The sequence below is a fragment of the Rhinichthys klamathensis genome, unplaced genomic scaffold (assembly GCF_029890125.1).
Source record: "Rhinichthys klamathensis goyatoka isolate OS25496 unplaced genomic scaffold, OSU_Roscu_1.1 h1tg000107l_1, whole genome shotgun sequence".
NCBI classification, from domain to species: Eukaryota; Metazoa; Chordata; class Actinopteri; order Cypriniformes; family Leuciscidae; genus Rhinichthys; species Rhinichthys klamathensis.
In genome coordinates, this window is record NW_026606645.1 from 257029 (window position 1) to 277445 (window position 20417).

Below are 20417 nucleotides of genomic sequence, written 5' to 3' on the forward strand. Positions count from 1 at the left end.
GATTGCTCCTTAATCTGCAGTCTCATGTGCCTTCCAGTTAACTCCCTCTCTCTGTCTCTCTAGCTGCGCTGTCGCAAAACCATTCTTCGCTAATGGCTGCTCATTTCTCCTCTTTTCTCGCATTCCTTTTTCTCTAGAAGGGGGCAGAAATCATCTTATAACCAGCATGTTGAGAGATCACGTTTAACCAGAACACTACATGTACTGTATATAAAAGATGTTTTATATTGTTGTACAATTTCAAATAAATGCTTTCTTTTCATCAGAGAATCCTGAAAAAAATAGAACTGTTTACACTAAAATATTAAGCAGCACAACTGTTCTTCTCATTACTGATAATGATAAGAAATGTTTCTTGAGCAGCAAATCATATTAGAATGATTTCTGAAGGATCATGTGACACTGAAGACTGGAGTGATGATGCTGAAAATTCAGCTTTGCCATCACAGGAATAAATTTCATTTAAAAATATATTCACATAGAATATTTCACAATATTACTGTATTTTGACCGAATAAATGCAGCGTTGGTGAGCATTAGACTTCAATGCAAATTCTTACAGACCCCAAACTTTTGTATAGGAGTGTACACGGTTATAACATATTATTATTATTTATATTATCATTGATAAAAGGTTGCATAGACATTAAAAAGCCATTATCCTATTATTCCTGCATATATCCTATTAGGCAAGCCTATTATTCAAATAAAAACATAGACCATTTGACTGATTGATACTTTATTATCTATGATTTAAAGGTTACTTCAGCAAATTACATAATGTTTTTACAAATACTGTAAGAAAATCAAAACACAATTACAGGGACTGATTTCATTTAATAAATACGATTGCACCAAACAGAAACAATTCCACACTGCACAGAGTTGAGGTCAAAGAAAGAGATACTGTATATATATATATATAAAAAAAAAAAAAAACATGACACCTACATTTTTTATATATTTATATATATAGATATATAAAATCTTTACAGTAATAAAACTCGTCTTCTACAAAAATAATCTTCCTTACTCTTAAGAGTAAAGTGGCAGCGCTGGATTATTCCTGGCTGCCACAGTTTGTCCATTCGAAGCTCATAAAGTGTCTTGTTTTGTAGCCAGTGGTTTAACAACAGTTATATAATCTCTGTCTTCAATCTAAATGTACAACTCAGTTTAATAATGAATTAAAATGTATTTCTCTTCAGCCATCAAGTCTGGATCTTCAGATATTGATTTAGTCAAAAATGTTGTTTTTTTTTATCTGTTGTGGGCCTTTTAGCAGAAACAATTGAATTATATTGCTATTGCTCATTTTATAGCCCCTCCCCCCTACCCACAATGCCCTGCACTCATTTGATTGACAGTTTCGACTCATAACTTGAGTCTTGTCGTCCATCGTCTCATATGCCAAAGACAGCGTCAGACTGCAGCGCTCATGATATTATGAAAATATAATCTGTACTGTGATTGTATCAAGTCCATAGTGAATTGTCTCAGTATGAATATCCTCTACTGCTGTGACATGATATTTATAGGTAGTGTACAAAAGGTGACGGACAAGGACAATTGAAATAAAATAATCCATTAAAAATTCCCTTTTAAACATGCTGTCTTCAATATTCTGACATTTGTGTAATAAAGATGACCTCCATTTTCATTCATTGAAAAACTGGCAATAGCTGTAATATAACCTTGATATTCAAATATTGAAAGAAGAGAAGAAATGGGAAGCATCCCATAGATAAAAATGCTATAGTGGAGAAAAAGATAGTAGTGGATAGATGATAGCATAAAGATAACGTGAGGACCATGATCTCTGCCATGTGTGTAACAGCACCATTATAATAAACAGGAGGACATGCAGTGGCTCTCAATGAGTTGCAATGCTACATGTAAATATCAATAATAATACAAATAAATAATAAAATGCAAATAATCATATAATTGTATGTAATTTTATAGTTGCCCCAGGTCCATGCAAACTGTATTTTGGTAGAAATTGTTAATTAAAATTTTCGTTTAACTAGCCAAATTAGTCATATACCAATATGGATAGACTGTGTTAAATTCTCAAACTATACAAGGTAAAATAAAATAATTTGTCATGAAATGCTGCCAATATGTGTGTAATAGTGGATGATGCCTGCTGTACGTGACATTATTTTGGTATTGAGTGATTTCTGAATATTACTAGTTAATTTATTAGTTAAAGTATACTTCTCGTCGCTTCCCTGTGATTTTATACTGTTAAAAAATAAAGAGAGCAAAGTCTTAAATATTTAAATACGTACTTACACATTCATACATTCATATCCGTCAGCTTTTGGTATGACATGACTGAATTTAAAAGCAAAAAAAAAAAAAAAAAAGAGAAGCAAAATCAAAACATAAATCATGTAACCCCCTGTGAGTGCACAAATTATTTCATACAAAATTGTTTATGTATGAAATTGCCACCATGTATCGAAATATCTCATGTATCTCAATGTCTTATGTCAGTTTACATAACATATCTTGACACTGCTTGATATGTATCTGTAAACCAAGTTATTTCTACCTAGAAATACAGAATTTATTTTACTATGAGAAAAATACTTTGATATTGCAGAAAAGCAAAAAAAAAAAAAGAAAGATAAACAAGCTTCAACATTAAATCTGCTTCATGAATAATCGCATTAAACTGAGTCAAATAATAAAACCTACATTATTGTGTTACATGTAAAGTACAGATGCGCTAAATATAGCTTTACACAATGAAACCCAGGAAATGTTTCATTTTACAATAATCATTAATAAATGTACAGTTTATTATTAAAACACTTCCAAAATGTCACACATCCATGTTTCACTCTCATGAATACTGTACTGCCACTGGTAACGATAAAAAATAAACGGACAGTTAACCAAGAATCATTTTCGTTTTTCCACCCCTCATGCTGGCCTTTCCCTCCAACTTTATACACACTGGCGTCTTTATAAATGAACAGCATCAAAAATGATTTATTGAATACACAGACATATAAAAAAGCTGTACAAAGTTTGTTCTAGTATTCACAGAGCACAGTAAAGTTAATGTCCAACATGCACAAGTACCGAATAAAGCTTGAAACCTTTGTGTCCGCATGACCAAAGTCCTTGACGTGGCGGAGTCTAGAGTTCAAACGTCGATGTACGTAGGAAGATCTGATGAGAATTTGACGCGTGGATGAGGTTTGATGCATTCTGGGAAAAGAACAACAGAGTGTGAATTGACAGTGGCAACGTTCACATAGCAGCCTAGAAAGCTGAAATGCATCATGACATTTGCTGTTTTGTTGATTTATTATAAGCATCACCAAGGGACCATATGTCAAGCATATGTTTTCGCCTGCAATCAACAAGACCACCTTTTCCAACAAATCTGCTGAAGCCATTTACAAGAAGTTACCTAACACACGCAGACTGAGCTGAGTGACGGGTAAAGGGCCCTATTTTAAGGATCTAAGCCAGGGTATCTGCACACTTTTTAAAGTCAAATTTAAGGCTTTTTAAGACCTTTTTAAGACCTGAAGAAATCAAAATTAATACCTTACATTAGGGGTGCGCAATATTGAAAAAAAAATGTCTCAATATTTTCAACGTTTTGTTGATGATAATTAGATGATATTTTACTGATTGTGTTTGTGTACTGGTACCATGGCTGGTTTAGGCCTGTTGTTGACAGCTGACTCACGAAGATATTCATATTTTTCATATTCTATGCAGTGGTCAGTTCACAGCAGTGAAAGGAATTAACATTTTTTTATTAAAGGGCAATATTTGCAACCTTAAATTGAGTTCCAGGGGCATTTTCACCCATATATGGACTTTTTTTTTTTTTTTACTTCGAGGTATGCATCACCTTTTATGTCAAATTCTAACATTCAAATTAAATTATATTAGAATAATAACACAATACCACTGTTACCAGTTATATTAAATCATTAAATCAAAATCCATCTTTGCAGTGCAGAGGAGACACAGAAGCAGCATCAGAACTGGCATTAATATATTTATACTCCATTTACAATTGCATAAATAAAGCTATGATATATTCAATTCTTTCAATTCTTAATTCAATATTTAAATATGAACTGATTTCTAATTGTAACATTTTAATTACAGGGTACTTTAAATGTGAAACTAAACCCGCCAGTAGGTGGCGGCAAGTCACTGTCTCAGGGAGTCATTCATAAACGATTTGTTCAAACGGCTGATTCATTCAGGAACTGCAAGTGATTGTTCATTGAATCGTTAAAATGATTCGTTCAAAACGCGGATTTCAGTCAAGAAATCATCGCTGTCTTTTGCATTGAGACTCTGCTACGGTTTCATTTTGAAATTCTCGTCAGCGAAATAAAGGGAAAACAAACAATATTGACAATATTGTTTATAAAATGTAACAATGTTAATTTAACTGTTATATAAAATAAATATCATATTTGCTATTGTGCACGGGAAAACAGCCCTCTTGCTGATGTAATATTGTATGATAACAACATATGATATATAAAATACAAAAACTTTATACGTCTATTAGGGAACATACCTATAACTGCACTGACACATCACGCAGTGAAAGCAAGCATGAGAGACAAATGCGATGTCAGCTCGCAGTGCGCCCTCGTACATAGTTAACGTTAAAGTAAAACAATGATTACAATATCATAATAGACAATACACATCGCACACCACTACGCACATAAAGAATGAACTTACAATTGAACTGAAATTAACCAGCTTTCTTCTCCTCTCCTGCTGTTTCGCGTGCAGGAGACAGACGTAATGCTGGCGCGAATGTGACGCGAAATGTCACGTGAACGAGCAAATCCACAAAGAACGAATAGTAAATAAAAAAGTACGCTAATTAGATAGTTTTAATTTGGAAAACATTTAGATATGTCTAACTCAAATTGCCATTGAAAATTTAAGACCTTTCATAAGTCAAAATAAGACTTTTTAAGACTTTTTAAGCCCATAAATATTTAAAATCTAATTTAAGACTTTTTAAGACTTTTTAAGGACCCGCGGATACCCTGTAAGCGCATGGTCTAAAGCGCAGGGCGCAAGCGCATTTAGGGCATGTCCCAATCCACTTTTGCTAGTTTAACGACGGGAAAAATGGTCGCCGCACACGGCGCATGGTCTAAAAGGGTTGTCCCTATTCTCTTTATGAGTAATGGGTGTGTTTTGGACGTAACGTGCAATAAACCAATCAGAGTCTCATGTCCCATTCCCTTTAAAAGCCAGTTGCGCTCGCGCCATGGCGTAACACTTCTCTAGCGAGGAAACGGATCTGCTCGTGCGCAAGGTTAAAGCTCGTAGCAGACCATCAACGGGACAAGCCGGATTCCACCATATCTTTATATACACAATATAAATATTTTGCATCGTAATCTTTTTATTTGTAATATTTGGCTAGTTTGTGTGCTGCTGCGTGTCCCTGCTGTGTGTGCAATAAGTGTTGTGAACCCGCTTATAGGCGCATATTACTAATGCGCTCTTTAAATAACAAAAAAATACTGCGCCATTGACTTTAGATGAGGTTTTTGTTGGTCAATGGCGCAGTCTATTTCAGTTACCTCAAAATAGCAATGCGTCAACAATGCGCCTGAACACACCTCGTTTTCAGACCAGCAGCCCATGAGGCATTTGCTATTTAAACAACGTGGCGCAGGACGTAAAAATGATAACTGCGTCAGGCTGAAACTAGTTGTGTGGCCCTGCGCCGGCAGTATGATAGGGCCCTTAGTGTATCTGCTGTTCTCAAGAATACAAGCTATGTGTTCAGTACAAGAGAGAATCTGAGTGGCATGTGATAAATGGAAACGCATCAGAGGTGTCCAGCAGGTGCTCACCGATGGTCTGGGTGTTGGGCTCAGTGTCCAGAGGTTCCAGTGGTGTGAGCAGCTCTCTCTGAGAACTGCAGCTGGGTGTGCTGTCAGTGGGAGAAACTGGACTCTGGATCATTTCTTGCTCTTTTTCGTCCTGCATCGCTGCATAGATGTGGAGGCCTGGGATCTTCCTTGAGGAAAGATTTACAATGAGACACGGGCAAACAAACCTTGATGCTACAACATATTATACAAGCTATTATTATACAAGATAGCCAAAGGGAAACAGGGTGAGAAAATATATATATATATTATCAAGCGGTAAGCAACCATAATTACTGAAGGCGACATGTATCCTCAACTTTTGAATGATTTATTCATCTTTAAGTTAGAAATTAACAATTTTATGTTAAAAGTTTAATCCATCTTAATTATTTAAATATAAACACCACTGTTCAAAAAGTTTGGGGTCAGTACGATTAAAAAAAAAAAAAAAAAATTGTAATAATACTTTTAACCACTAAATTAAATTGACCAAAACAGAGTAAATACATTTATAATGTTGTAAAAGATTTATATTTTAAACAAATGCTGTATTAATCAAATTCAACATTGTTGAGCAGCAAATCAGCATATTAGAATGATTTCTGGAGGATCATGTGACACTGACGACTTAATAATAATGCTGAAAATTCAGCTTTGCATGACAGGAATAAATTACATTTTAAAATATATTAAAATAGAAAACAGTTATTTAAAATTGTAATAATATTTTACAATATAATACGGCATTTTCGATCAAATAAATGCAGCCTTGGTGAGCATAAAAGAAATTTTTCGAAAACATTTTGAACATTAGTGTTTTTATACACACACACATATAGTGTATACCACTACTGTATACTATATATAACTATAAAGTGATATTTGCCAACTGCCTAGTAATTTTAAAATGTACAGTAGTTTGACTACAGTAAAAACAAACAATGTTGCTGTAAACGGTTGCTGCGTCATAATTCGCATACTATCCGTCCTAAATAGTATTCACAATCAGAATGAGTGTGTCCTAAATAGTAGTATGTTGAAATGATTATTCCAAAGATACACAGATGGTCTACTTTTTCCGGTTAGAATCCGAAGTGCAGATCCATGCACACTCTAACATTGTCCCAAACCCATTGCACTGTGGATGAGGATTCGATTAGAACTTCAAACGATAGATAAAATGTGTAAAAAATAAAAACTACAAACATGGCGGATGTACAAGACCGACGGTTGACTAGGTTTAGATAAAGGGGTTTGAGTGATTAGTATCTAACCTGACAAAAATGTATTTATCCAATGTTATCCACATTATATTTCATCTGCAACAACATTGTGAACTTTTATAAAGATACGTTTGGTCATTAACCTGCAAACGCATAAGGAGAGTTTTAGACATAAAAGATCCACGTGCTACTACATGTCTCTCTGATACGATAGGACATTAAATTTAATTGAATGTGGAGGATTTTAACTGTGACAAGATGATTGACAGGGCAGTTTAAACGAAGTAGTAGGCCTATGACCCAAAGCTTGCCAACTATTCTGCTCAAAAGTATGTACTTTTTCTTCACAAAAACAGTACTGTACATACTTTTAACTAGGCGAATTAAAACGCAGCAGGTGATCTACTGTGGCCAGCAGACGCTTATCTTTCACTGGGCGAGCATTACCTAATTAATATTCACGAGGCAAGCTGAAAAGGTTCATAATGTGCCCTTCTGGACCTTTTCCAAACCTTCCGACGGCCCTGACATTATCAGCTTTGCAGTTCACATCATTCAGTTCGTTTATCACAGGAAGCATGTGTTTATAGTTTGTGAATGCGGTATACTGCATTTACAAAACGCAATCTGGGCTCTGTCTCAGGGAAAAATTTGTAATAAGACACAGGAATAAGAAAAAAAAAGACCTTTGTGTGAAAAGTCTCACTTAGGGGCTAGAACTGAGCTGTTAAATCAAGACCGCCCTTTAGAGAGGTGATTTCATCCGACTTGGTCTGCATCGTTACGGAGGGAAGAACGTCACGTAAGCAAAAAGCAGAATAGAGCTTTAACAGGGCATTGCCTAAGAGGATTCAAAAGCAAATTTATTGTGCAAAATCCAACTGGAGAGGGATTTAGCAGGAAGGAAACGCAACACAAACGGACAGCTCATTAAGATGTGATCTAACACCCTCATTAAAGGACCAGTTCACACAATGAAACGGAAATTCGGACACCATTTACTCACACTCATGTAGCTCTAAACATCTATTCAGAGCTTTCTGTACTGTATAAGAGCAGTTTTTTAGCATTAGTTTTGGGTGAACTGATTAACAAGTTCGTCGTGTTCCTTCAGGGAGTCACCGGTGGCTGTAGTGTCACTGAATGACAGCTTGTTGCATACAAAAAAATATTAAAGCATCGGAAAAATCCTTGGCACTTCTGTTATCTCCCTCTCCTGTCTCCAGATCTTGTCTTATTGACCTCTCGTGCCCTTTTCTCTCTCAGTCCGGTGATGGAAACGGTGCAATCATTTAACATTTCATAAAGGTCAACTTGAAAAACTCAAAGGGCTAAATATTGATAATGTCTGTGCATTGACTGACATTTCTCATTTGTTATGAGCGCTAGGACAAAAGAATGAAGGTTCTGCAACAGGGAAAGGGTGAATCACCACTCGACATATCCGCTCAGTGATTTGCTAAATTGAGCTACAACACCTAAACTTGCTGATCTGAGAGAATGAGAACAATTTGCCTCGTGTTCCCTGTGCAGACAACGGCTTGGCTTTTTTTTTTAGCATTAAACAAAATAATTTAAAAATATGAATTATTATAATAATTTATTATAATAATTAGAATAGGTTACATTTTATTTTTAAAGGTGTCCGTGTTACAGTGTAATTATACATTCAAGTACTTATTAATAATAATTCATATAATAATAAATAATACACTGTCATAAATTATATGATCAATAAGTTTTGACAACGTGTTTTTACATTGGTTTAACTAATAAAAAAAAGTTGAAAATTGCTTCTTATTTTGATAAGTTATACAAAATTAAACTATGTTTTTAACGGCAGTTCGATGTAATTTAAGTTGAACTGACTTACAAATTCAAGTTGATTGTACTTAATTTAAGGAAGCAACTTTTTGTGTACATGTACTTTCTATAGGTTTAGGAAAAGGGGTTGGTTTAGGGTTAGTTGCATGTAATTATGCAAAATGCATAGTTACTACAGTAACTACATGTAACGTGTAACAAGGACACTGTAAAATAAAGCGTTAGAATATAACAAAAAGAAAGAAATCTGAACAAACATTATATTCAGGTAAATAATGCTGTTGAATGCTGTCATAATGCTGATACCACTTCTGTTTGAAAAATAAAGATAAATCAATAAATATAATATATCATCAGATAATTATCCATTTAAAAATATACTTTTATCTTTTAAAATTTCTGCAAATAGCATCAATGCAGTTAGCTACTTTTTGTTACTACTTTATAAATAACTTGCCTTTCAAGCTTTCACAAACTTTGTTATTTTCACATTTATTTTGATTATTTTCCACTAGACATTTAACAAATTAAAAAAGCTAACCATATTAATACAGCAAACATATACACTATGATTTAAAGATGAGGTTTTAAATATGGATAACAATACCTTTTGAATTTATAGATGAGGAACACTGCTAAACCCACCACCACCACAGAGAGGAGCATGAGCATAGCTGAGCCGCTGTGATTCTCGCTTGTGTCCACTAGAGGCGCTAGACACAAGGGAAAATAAGGCAGACGAGCTGTTGTCAGTGCACAGTCTGGCATGCTCCCCACCCTCCTTTTAATAAACAGACACAAAACTCATTTCTCACAACCAATGACATATTAGAATTGCTCATTATCAATGATCACTTTCATCTTTGGGTGAACTATTCCTTTCTTGCCTCGTTCATATTTAGAAAACAACACTCTTTGATTCCAATGCATTACCTGCTGATAAGTGAGCAGCGTATACCGTGATCTGGACTCCTGGTCTGAGTGTGAACCGAACCAGATTCTGATTCAGAGCACTGAGCACCAGTTCTGAGAGCTGAAACGAAAATCATATCATCACATAATCATATTCACACCACGTTGGATAAGAAAACGCTGCCATACTATACATCCAAATCTGTTATTAAATTACATAAACAATCACGTAACCCTGAAATAAGATATTCGTGCCCTGTATTTGATTTCCCCGTTTGTGAGTCCTGATGCATTGCACTGTAGGTTGAGGCATACAAGCGTGATGTTTGTATTACATGTACCGGTATCACACTGGGAAAGACATTTCAGCATAAATCAACTCTATCACCTTCACTCACAAATATAGATATATGACATGGGTGGGATCTCATTTAGGCCTAACGTCTCACTCTTCTCCCTCAAACACACACACAGAGCCCTTGACTGTCAGGCTCTTTTATGTATGCATAAATCTTGAAAGCAGATCACAATTTACCTCCCAAAATGAAGCCCTTTCTTGGTTGTTTTTGTGCTTGATTATGGCGGACCAGGGGTTTTTTAAAGGGTAATTCTTAAACATTGTGCAAATTAAAGTTTGATTTTTTTGGTGTGGATTTTCTGTACCTTTCTTAAACTGTCTGTCAGACAAGAAAAATCTGTTTAAGTGTTAATATAATTATCGTAAAGGGGTTGACAGGAATTTAAGATCACTCCCTACAGATAGATTGGATGGATGGATGGACAGAGATAGATAGATAGACACTTTTTTAACAAATTTTTTTTTTGAGGACACAAATTGCACTTTGTTTCATAAACAATTCTTAAGCTTTATCTTGAGTTCAGTGATGACGGTGTTAAACCTCACACAAAACCACTTCCTGTTCCAAGAGCCCCTTTTTTCACCCTTTCTTCCCAAGCTTTATTAAACCTGTCTCATTTACTAAATGACTCCTGACTTATTTCTGCGCTCCTTTATTTCTTTGTCGCTCACACCTTCTGTCTCCCTTATTCCTCACCCTTTTAAAATTAGACCATTCCATGAATAATTACATTCTTTATGAATTGTACCAGGGTCAGTAAGTCTATTATACTTTTTTAATAAGGCTATCTACACATTATACTTTGAACATACCACCCTTGAATTGAGATTTATGAGGATCTGCTATGAAAGGTCCTTTGTATATTCAAGGTAAGTTTGGATGAGAAAAAAAAAAAAATGCACCCCTGCACAGACGGATAATGCAGATATCCCTCTTTTATATGTGATATAATATCTTTGGCCCATAAGAACGGAATGATCTAGTGGATGGATTACTAATGACCTTCTCTACCGTATGTATGGTGAGAAATCACTGCCCTCAAACATACAGATGACTCTGCATTGTGATTTTGGAGGATATGAGCCATGCATCTTCTCGTATTCAGTAATGGCTGTTCTCAATTTTGCCCAAATGGGGCATGGCCAAAATTACCAATGACCTAAAGAAGAAACCCACAACCGCAGGTGAGAAAGATAATAAATGAGAAAATCGCATTGAGCTTTGGCATCCACATCAGGAAACCACTTATTCTCTTTTAAAGTTCCCCTGTGGTGAAAATCAAGCTTTTAATATGCGTTTTTAATATGCTTTAAGACAAACCATGTGCAAATTTGTCACAGACTACCTTGTAACCAATCACGTCAACGAGTGGATCTCTGAGCTGGTGTGAGTGAGTGGAGGCGGGGCTAATTTGTATATTAGAACCACGTATACTAAATGAGGCATGGGTGTAGAGTTACATTCAAGCTATTTTAAGACATGCACTTTTTTTAATGAAAAAAACAAACATTTAAATGGTGATCAAAGATGGGTTTTAAGGGATACAATTATTGACTACAGGGGGACTTTAACAGACACTTTCAGAAGTTGCAAATGAAAGTGTATTTATACCAATTATTTAATTTTAGAAGAAAACTGAACAAGAAAAATCTGGTGTAAGTGTGAACCAGTAAAAGGGTTTAATCAAGTGTTAAACAAGCCAACATTGACATCTGCTGGAGACCTTAAGAAACTCTTGTCAAGATTCCCATTTTATCCACTATCCTTAAAAACGTATTTGAGAGAAAAAAAAAGGACTGATGATAATATGTTCTTTCTTCTGATCAAGAGACACACGCAAAGCAAAACATTCGTTAGCTGAGTGTTTCACGACAGAGTGTGAAGATCATGCATAATGTAAGATACTGTAAGGCTTATGTCCAGTACCTGGTCTAAATGAGTAGCAGTTTTGTCTGGCTTGCCCTCTGTCAGCTGTTTGTCTGGTAACAGGAAGAACTCGGCCGCTGTGGGAAGTCCGGGCAACACAGTGACCAACAGCTGTTCAGGATTCACTCCTGTCGCCTGAAGACCAAGAAACAGAGGATTAGAGAAACACGAGAACCAACTGAGGTAAACAAGACATGGCCTTTAACTCTTATGTTCTTGTGCAATTGACTTTACAGTTTTAATGTTTGGGGTCCCAGTCCAGAAACCTCAATAATGTAAATATACTTTTCTATGATCTTTCTATTCTTGCAATAACCCTCAAAAAGTGGTTTCAATAATAATAATAAATGTTTCTTGAGCAGAAAATCAGCATATTAGAATGATTTATGAAGGATCATGTGACGCTGAATACATCACAGGAATAAATTACATTTTACAATATATTCAAATAGAAAACAGTTATTTTAAATTGTAATAATATTGCACAATATTACTGTTTTTACTGTATTTCTAATCAAATCCATAACAACATAAAATAATAATTTTTACTTAATATTATTATTATTAATACTATTACTTATTTATTTTAGTGTACTATTTATCATTAAGGTAAATTACAGCTTCAATACATTTAAAGGTTTAGTTAAAAAAAAAAATTCAGCATAATTTACTCCCTCATGTCTTCTATATGGGTTGAGCCGATTTGACAGTGATGTCATACATAATTTGTTCTCATTCTTGCAACAAATCAGTTCAGCATTCAGTATTTCTCCTTTTTATCACACACACACACACACACACACACACACCAACTTGTAGTTAAGTCAGGTTTGGACCAAAATGAGGGTACATGAATATTTTTGTTTCTGTTTCAGACAGAATATAAATATATAAAATCCTCATGGTTCATATTGCAAGGTCACAACGCCCACCACGTTCCTGTTCATATGGCCAGTGCAAAACTCATTCCACACATTACCAATAAACAATTGGAGCAGAACACGCATATGGCTCACATGAGAACCGTTATTCTCAAGTGTCATATTCCATAAACATTCATAAAGAAAGTCCCAATGTTCACTTATAACAGCTTCTTGAAAATGCCACGGGGTACGTGAGGGAGAACACTGATGATTATTTCAGTCTGTCATGCCATATGTTTGAATATTTGTGTTTTTCCTGTCACGGTGATGACAGTGACTTCATCAGTGAAGGCGAGTCTAGAAGCTGATGTTTCACAACCAAAGTGTGGAGCATGAAAACCCAGCAAAGATCCTGACTACACTTATATTTTTGCACTTTTTATATCTGGAATCTATATTTTGAGACTCAAATTGGCCAAATAGCACTTTAAATTGAGATTCTCTAAAGTTTGTGAACAAAGTACACGGGTCAAGTACTTGAGTAAACATAAATATTACTCCAGTAAAAGTACTCAATTTCAGTTTTACTTGAGTAAAAGTACTTGATATTTAAAGTACTTATGTATAAAAGTAAATATACTGATGATGAACCATGTATTTATTCTAGTCCGCTCATTCAGACCACATCGTTGAATCAGTGAGTTGTTGACTCAAAAACAGTTGCAATCGGATCCAATTTGCGAATGAATAGTTCAATGTCATTTATGAACCAATTCAACTGATTCACATGAAAGAATCAACTTTCGTTCACGAATCGGACATCGCTCTTGCGTCTCAGAGGGGGTGGCGATTTCTTTCTTTTGAAATAACGAGGAACGATATGTTTTTATGGAATGTAGTGGTAAAAAGTATGATATTATGCTTTGTAATGTAGTGAAGTAAAATACTCTGATACTTGAAAAAATGTACTTAAGTACAGTAAAACTACTTTGTTACTATATTCATCACTGGTTTTTGGTGGTAATGTCATGACTAATGCAATGTCTATGGAACAGAACTCTGTGTGAAGACCTTATGCTCCCATGTGATGCCCAAAACATCTTAAAAAACACCGCCTGAAATGTCTGTTTCATTAGAAGACGCCACTACGTTTCAGATTATGAATATTCTTGCATACACTCATGCGAACTGCATGCAAAAAGACATTAGGTGAGACACAGTTCAAAAGAAAGGAAAAAAGATTGTTTTCTTTTCTATCCAAATGTTTACCTGAGCATTAATATTAATAAATAGGCTTTCCTCCGAGGAAAATAAATAAACAGATACAAGTGTATATCTGTTAAAATACACTGAGGACTTCAAAGCAAAACAGACACGGAGTTGTTAATTTCAGTATAAGTAATTTCAGGGTTGTTTGCTTATGCTGTATTATATTAAATATACAATGAAGCATTATAGATTGAACTCTTTAATGCCAGATTTTTTTTTTTTTTTTGGTAAATGGTTTGAACTCACCTGCACCATAGAGGTTTTAATGACTCGGCTCACATCAAGTCTCCATTCGGACACATCAGGGTTGTGATCATCCAGATTGGATGAAAAGGCAAGAAGATGAGATCTGAAGTATTCTGTTATTGGAATATAACAAAAAGTCTTATATTCTTATAATTATAAGGTGTTTTTTTAATCACAAATCATTTTGGAGAGGCTTGTGTTGCAGCATTTGTTTTCAACACGTGAATTTACTGTGTGATATAGTGCTTGAAATGGGTTGTGAATGCATTTCATTTCGACTTCACTTTTCCATGACGCATTTCGGAGGATATCCAATGAGAAAAATGTGGCGTGGGGCTGATTTTTTATTTAATTTTTTTTTTTTATGCATCAAGAATGAATTGCATTGTAAAATGTGTTTAGTGATCTCTACATGATGGGTTCTCTACATGATGGTCATGGTTGAAAATGAGGAGACCTTGGTGATGTTGAAAATAGATTGTTTTCTAATATCCACCATTGAATTTCTGAAATGATTTTGATTTTATGTTGACTTAACTTCCATTATATATGAATGTAATATTGTGGAGGTGCTGTTATATACATTTAATATTTATATTTTATTTTATTTCACTTACCAAACACATTTTTTTTTTAATTAGTTTTTGTTTCAACTAACAAAAACACTGCTCTTTTTAGTCGAACTCACCATGGACAGCGACGGTTTTCCTGTCTTGTAGGATGTTATTCCCGGCGGAAACCTGCACAGTGACAACACTGATTCCCTCTCGAGAGAACGTGAACGCCACACTCCCCTCCAGCGTGATCACGGGCTGTGAATACAGCGTGAAAGAGACTCTCAAGAGGATGCCCTGTCAGCGTAGTCTCATTGAAGATGCCAACTTTATTTACATGGCAGGCGGTGAGGCAAAAACACGCACAGACTGAGTCATGCACAGGTGTCCAGTGAGTGACACATGGAGAATTTACCTCTGAATTATTCCCAAACCACCAGATATAGGTGACCGTTCCCACTTGGCTGGGCCAGAGAACCACCGTCAGATTGACTTCTTTATTTTTCACAGCGACAAAAGGGGCGGAGAGATGAACAGATTCCAGATGACCTGCTCCAAGAGAGAAATAAAAATAAAAGTGAGGTCAGTTAAGCCAGAGAGTGAAACAGTGTTCGCTAGTTCTCAAATCATGTTCACTTCATCATATTCAAACCCGCTGTGTTAAAGACAGATGAAAGAACCCGTTTGTTTCGTTTTAGTGACAAAACTCGGTAACACTTTGACTAACAATAGACTACCACTTCGACTGTCAACTAGCAGTCATTAGACTATTACTCTCTGCTTAATATTTGCTAATTCTTTATTTTGATGGTCTCCAAATAAAATGTATTTTAAAATGTATAATAATAATGATATTTTAATCATTTTCCCGCCATTGACCGAAATTTCCAGCTTTCCGTGTTTTTACTATTATATGGTAGGGGGCGCTATTACGCATCTCCTGAAAGAGTACTGAATCTCCTGATCAAAACGAGAGGGAGAAACAATATATATCATATGTAAGCATATGCATATGTAAAATAACACGATCATCAACATTAAACAGCATAAATCAAAACTTCCTTAAGTTACTTAATGAAATATCGACCCAGGACGAGGTCTAGGACTGTGCAACCTAAGTTGATGGACTTGATCTACTCCATCTATGTTTTGGTCATCGTTCTGAATTATATGGATGTAGTCTTTGACAAAAACGCAATTTTCTCAGATTTTTGCTCAACATATTGCTTTCTTTATGAAACCCACATTCAAGTGTCGATAAGAAAGTAATGGATGAATCTAGAATAAAACTTTTGTTGTTGTTTGAAAGCAGAGGGTCTGTTTTTTCTTTTTGATATATTGCATATTCAGATATTCACACAACTAAATATTCTGGGGGCCATGACATTTTTGAGAAAACGATCAAATACGCTGGCGGTGACTGCTTTAAAAAATAAAATGCTGGCAGGGAAAAGTTAAATTAAAATGACAATTCACAATATTACTGTTTTACTATATTTATGATCAAGTAAATGCAGTCTTGGTGAGCATAAGAGACTTATTTCAAAAACATTACAAAAAAAAAAAAACACTTTCCAACCCCAAACTTTTGAACAGGCTAGTGTATATATTCTCATATAATTATATGTGGCCAAGTTATGGTGGAGTGCGTTTTTTGTTTCAAAAACACAGTTATATTGAATGAGATGAATAAAAAAAAAAAGACAAAAGAATACAAAGTTACAACACAAACTAAACATCCTCTTAATGATTCCACCATATATTCATTCATTCACAAATACTTCTCTTAGGGACACAGAGCCATCTGCGAGTGAATTTCAGCTCATGCACCAAGGGCCCTATTTGCTTTGCCTGGCACGGCAGGATTGACAGATTGGAAGCATTTCGTCTCCCTGATCAATATGTCAGTGTGGAGGCATCTGTCTGCCTGAATGTAGCGGGGGGTGGCAAGTTCACTGAGTAGGTGGACATGAGAAAAAGGCTGGAAATTTCAATAAAGATGCTCAGATAATTGCTGAAATGTGATGAGCTTCCTATAGCACAAACACAGACTGAAACCACACACACACACACACACACACACATAAAAGATACAAGAACTCAGGCCATCTGTTCTTAGAATGTGCTAAAATAACAGCTTCCAACATTAGTACAAGACTTTGTTACATAACAGGATAGAGTACTTTGTTCGATTTTCGGCATGAAGTCTAATTCATATTCTGGCCAAGAACCACCCACGTAGACAGGAGGAGGCCATTTGACCAACATGTGAAATGACCAACCACACTTTTTCTTCTTCTTCAAACCATTAAGGAGCAAGAACATCCGAAATTATGCTTTTTGATGACTTTTCAAACCTTTTAGAGTTCAATAATGGTCTTAACTATATATTATAGAGGCAAAATACACTCACTTAAGCATTTTATATGCCCTATTTGTTAAACAAACCATATTAAACAAGCTAAAATAACAATGAATTAATTCGGTAACACTTTATTTGGATAGTCCACTTTAGACATTCTAACAATAACTACAAGTATCTTTTTTAACTACATGTCAATTAGAATTAGAATAAAATATTCCAAATAGTTGCAATAAAACCCCTAAACGTCCTTGATTGAAACTCTTGAATATCTTTTTAAGAATACATGCCACAAACACTGCCAAATCTTCCTCAGAAGTGCTCATTGTAGCCTATACAAATATATTGTAAATAGTTACAATACTGCCCAACCCGATCTCACGACCAATTCGTCCGAATTTGACGAGTGATTAAAAGATGGCTAATTCGTAACAATTCGTACGACCTCACTCGTACGAATTAGTAAGATTTTTGCTAAATCGTACATATTTGACGAGTTGCCCAATTCGTATGAATTCGTACGAATGACCTACCCCTGACCCCGCCCCTAAACCTACCCATCACGTGGGTTTAGACAAATCGTACAAATTCGTACGAGTGAGGTCGTACGAGTGAGGTCGTACGAGTGAGGTCGTACGAATTCGTACGAATTAGCCATCTTTTAATCACTCGTCAAATTCGGACGAATTGGTCGTGAACTAGCGTTGATACCAGCCCGTTCTCATCCCAAGGCGTCATCTAACTGACGCTTTTGACCATGCGTCAACATGCCGACGCACATGGTACCCCTTAAGCGTCGATATGCGACGCGCCTCCTAGTGGTCTAACCCTAACCCTACCCCAGACCTAAACCTACCCATAACAGAAGCGTCATCTAACTGACGCTAAAGGGTGCCATGTGCGTCGGATTTAGACGCATGGTCAAAAGCGTCAGTTAGATGACGCCCGAGGATGAGCGTCTCATATTGACGCTTAAGGGGTACCATGTGCGTCGGCATGTTGACGCATGGTCAAAAGTGTCAGTTAGATGACGCCTTGGGATGAGAATGTGTTGTTGATACTGCCGCATAAAATTGGTGCATTGTGTAAAAGTAAATCTGTCATACTGAAAAGAATGAAGTCTTTAGTTTTAGAATTAAACCCTACAGTTTTACAGCTGCTAATTAGCCTGGGTTTCCCCATATTGCCTTTGCGCAGCGCGATTTTATTCACGCTGCTAGGCAGTCTGGATACCATGGACCAAACTTTCGCCTCAGCGAGGGGACCAATCACAGAACGGGGAGGGAGCAGCAAGACGATGACGACGTCTATGCGACACACCGGAGCAGTTTGTTTATACCTATGGATCAAACATGGCAGCAGACGCAAAGCTACCTTTCGATGCAGCCTTGGATATTGTTCTAAGTAGTTAGAACGCAAATAAATCTCTGACCCATCCTCTTCTTCCTCGTCTAATTTCTTTCGCTCTACATCATTGGTATAATTGAAACGATTGGCTATGAGCTCCATACAGGCGCATTTGATAGACATTCGTAGCACCCAATAAACGGCTCTGGGAATTCGTAAACCACGCATCAAATACGAGAAAATGAACATGTGGTTCCCAGACCACGTCTCAAAGTCAATGAGACGTGGTCTGACGTTAGCCAGCCTAGCTGCTAATTGTAAAAGTTACACTAAGTAAAGTTCATCAGACCTGTACTTTGCGTCCTCAAGACCTTCATCGGACACCAACGTGTCTCTCGGCAATAACTAGGAGGGATGATTTTAATCTGGTGGTCCAGTTAGAGACTATGAGCTAGAAATCTAGATCGCTTAATGTGGAGTGCAATATGACCGAGGCCAAATGAGATCTTTCTGGTCAATAAAGCATAAATGAGTTCACAGTGCTCAGACCCGGTAGGTCTTTAAAATACATTAAGGATATAAAAATGGAATACGATATGGCTGTCTGTATTATGCATAGTGTTACTCGCCCTCCCACGTCTTGGCTTACATGTAATGTGTAGGAAGAGGAGCACAGTTTCAGAGCCCAGACTGTTCTCCGCCGTGGCTGACACTCGGTAGATTCCCACGTTCTTGTAGATGTGTTTAATGCCATCTTCAATAGAGCTCACGTTGGAGTAGGTGAAGGCGTTTCCATCACCGAAATCCACCGTGATGCTGGTTTTAGATCCATCACCCTGAGGAAAAAGGCAATAACATGAAACATCGAGTCTGACTGAAAAAAACAAAAACAAAAAAAAAACAGCCGGGCTGGTCTAGCTGGTGAATCTCACAAATGTTCTTTATTTAGAGTACTTTCTGTAATATGAGTTTTTTTTTGTTTGTTTTTTTTTTGGCAGGAAGCAAAACTTGTTCCTGACAACGACATTGCCAAAGCTCTGAGTACGATTCATTCAACTGTCAGTTCATCTGCTTTGGAGGGCGTCTTCTCTGCCCAGAGCGGAGATCTACCATGGGAAAACGTTGCTCTTGTGCAGACAAAACACTCTCAAAGAAGTTCTCAAATCTCAAAGATAAAACATGCCTACTTTATGGTGAGGACAAGGGTTATCTCTGTTCTTTGGGGGTTATCAGTAGATTCAATATAACTTCACAAGTCAGTTTAAATTGTTTAATTGGAGTAAACACACAACCGTTCAAAAGTTTGGAGTCAGTAAGATTGAAAAAAAGGGGGCATTTAACTCTTTCCCCGCCATTGACAGAATTTTCCGGCTTTCCGTGTTTTTACTGTTATACGGGGAGGACTTTTCAGTTTCAAGTACATAGTTGTCGTGTAAATGTACCCTAAACAGGACCGTGACCGTTTTTAAACATGTTTCAAAATATTTCTTGAGGAGCAAATCAGCATATTAGAATGATTTCTGAAGGATCACGATACACTCAAGACTGGAGTAATGATGCTGCAAATTCAGCTTTGTATCCCAAAATATTTTCAAATAGAAAACAGTATTTCAAGGCAGAGGAAATAACAGT

The 20417-nt window shown here is 36.2% G+C and overlaps 1 protein-coding gene across 5 annotated transcripts in view; it reads right to left on the minus strand.

Moving 5' to 3' along the window:
- Positions 1-2659: 2659 nt before the first annotated feature.
- Positions 2660-20417, minus strand: part of LOC130087288 (VPS10 domain-containing receptor SorCS1) — a 226856-nt gene continuing 209098 nt past the window's right edge. The window contains exons 19-27 of one of the 5 annotated variants that reach the window (XR_008807349.1): positions 19435-19621; positions 15492-15628; positions 15211-15334; positions 14523-14635; positions 12145-12279; positions 9881-9980; positions 9555-9651; positions 5880-6042; positions 2660-3225 (exon numbers count right to left, since the gene is read on the minus strand). Coding sequence is in view for 3 of the 5 variants with exons in the window: in XM_056253539.1 (XP_056109514.1) it covers positions 3161-3225; positions 5880-6046; positions 9555-9660; positions 9881-9980; positions 12145-12279; positions 14523-14635; positions 15211-15334; positions 15492-15628; positions 19435-19621 (1134 nt within the window). In the remaining 2 variants the exon portion in view is untranslated. Of the gene's footprint in view, positions 3226-5879; positions 6047-9554; positions 9661-9880; positions 9981-12144; positions 12280-14522; positions 14636-15210; positions 15335-15491; positions 15629-19434; positions 19622-20417 lie in introns of all 5 variants that reach the window. The other 4 variants (XR_008807348.1, XM_056253541.1, XM_056253539.1 and 1 more) reach the window with 4 other exon arrangements.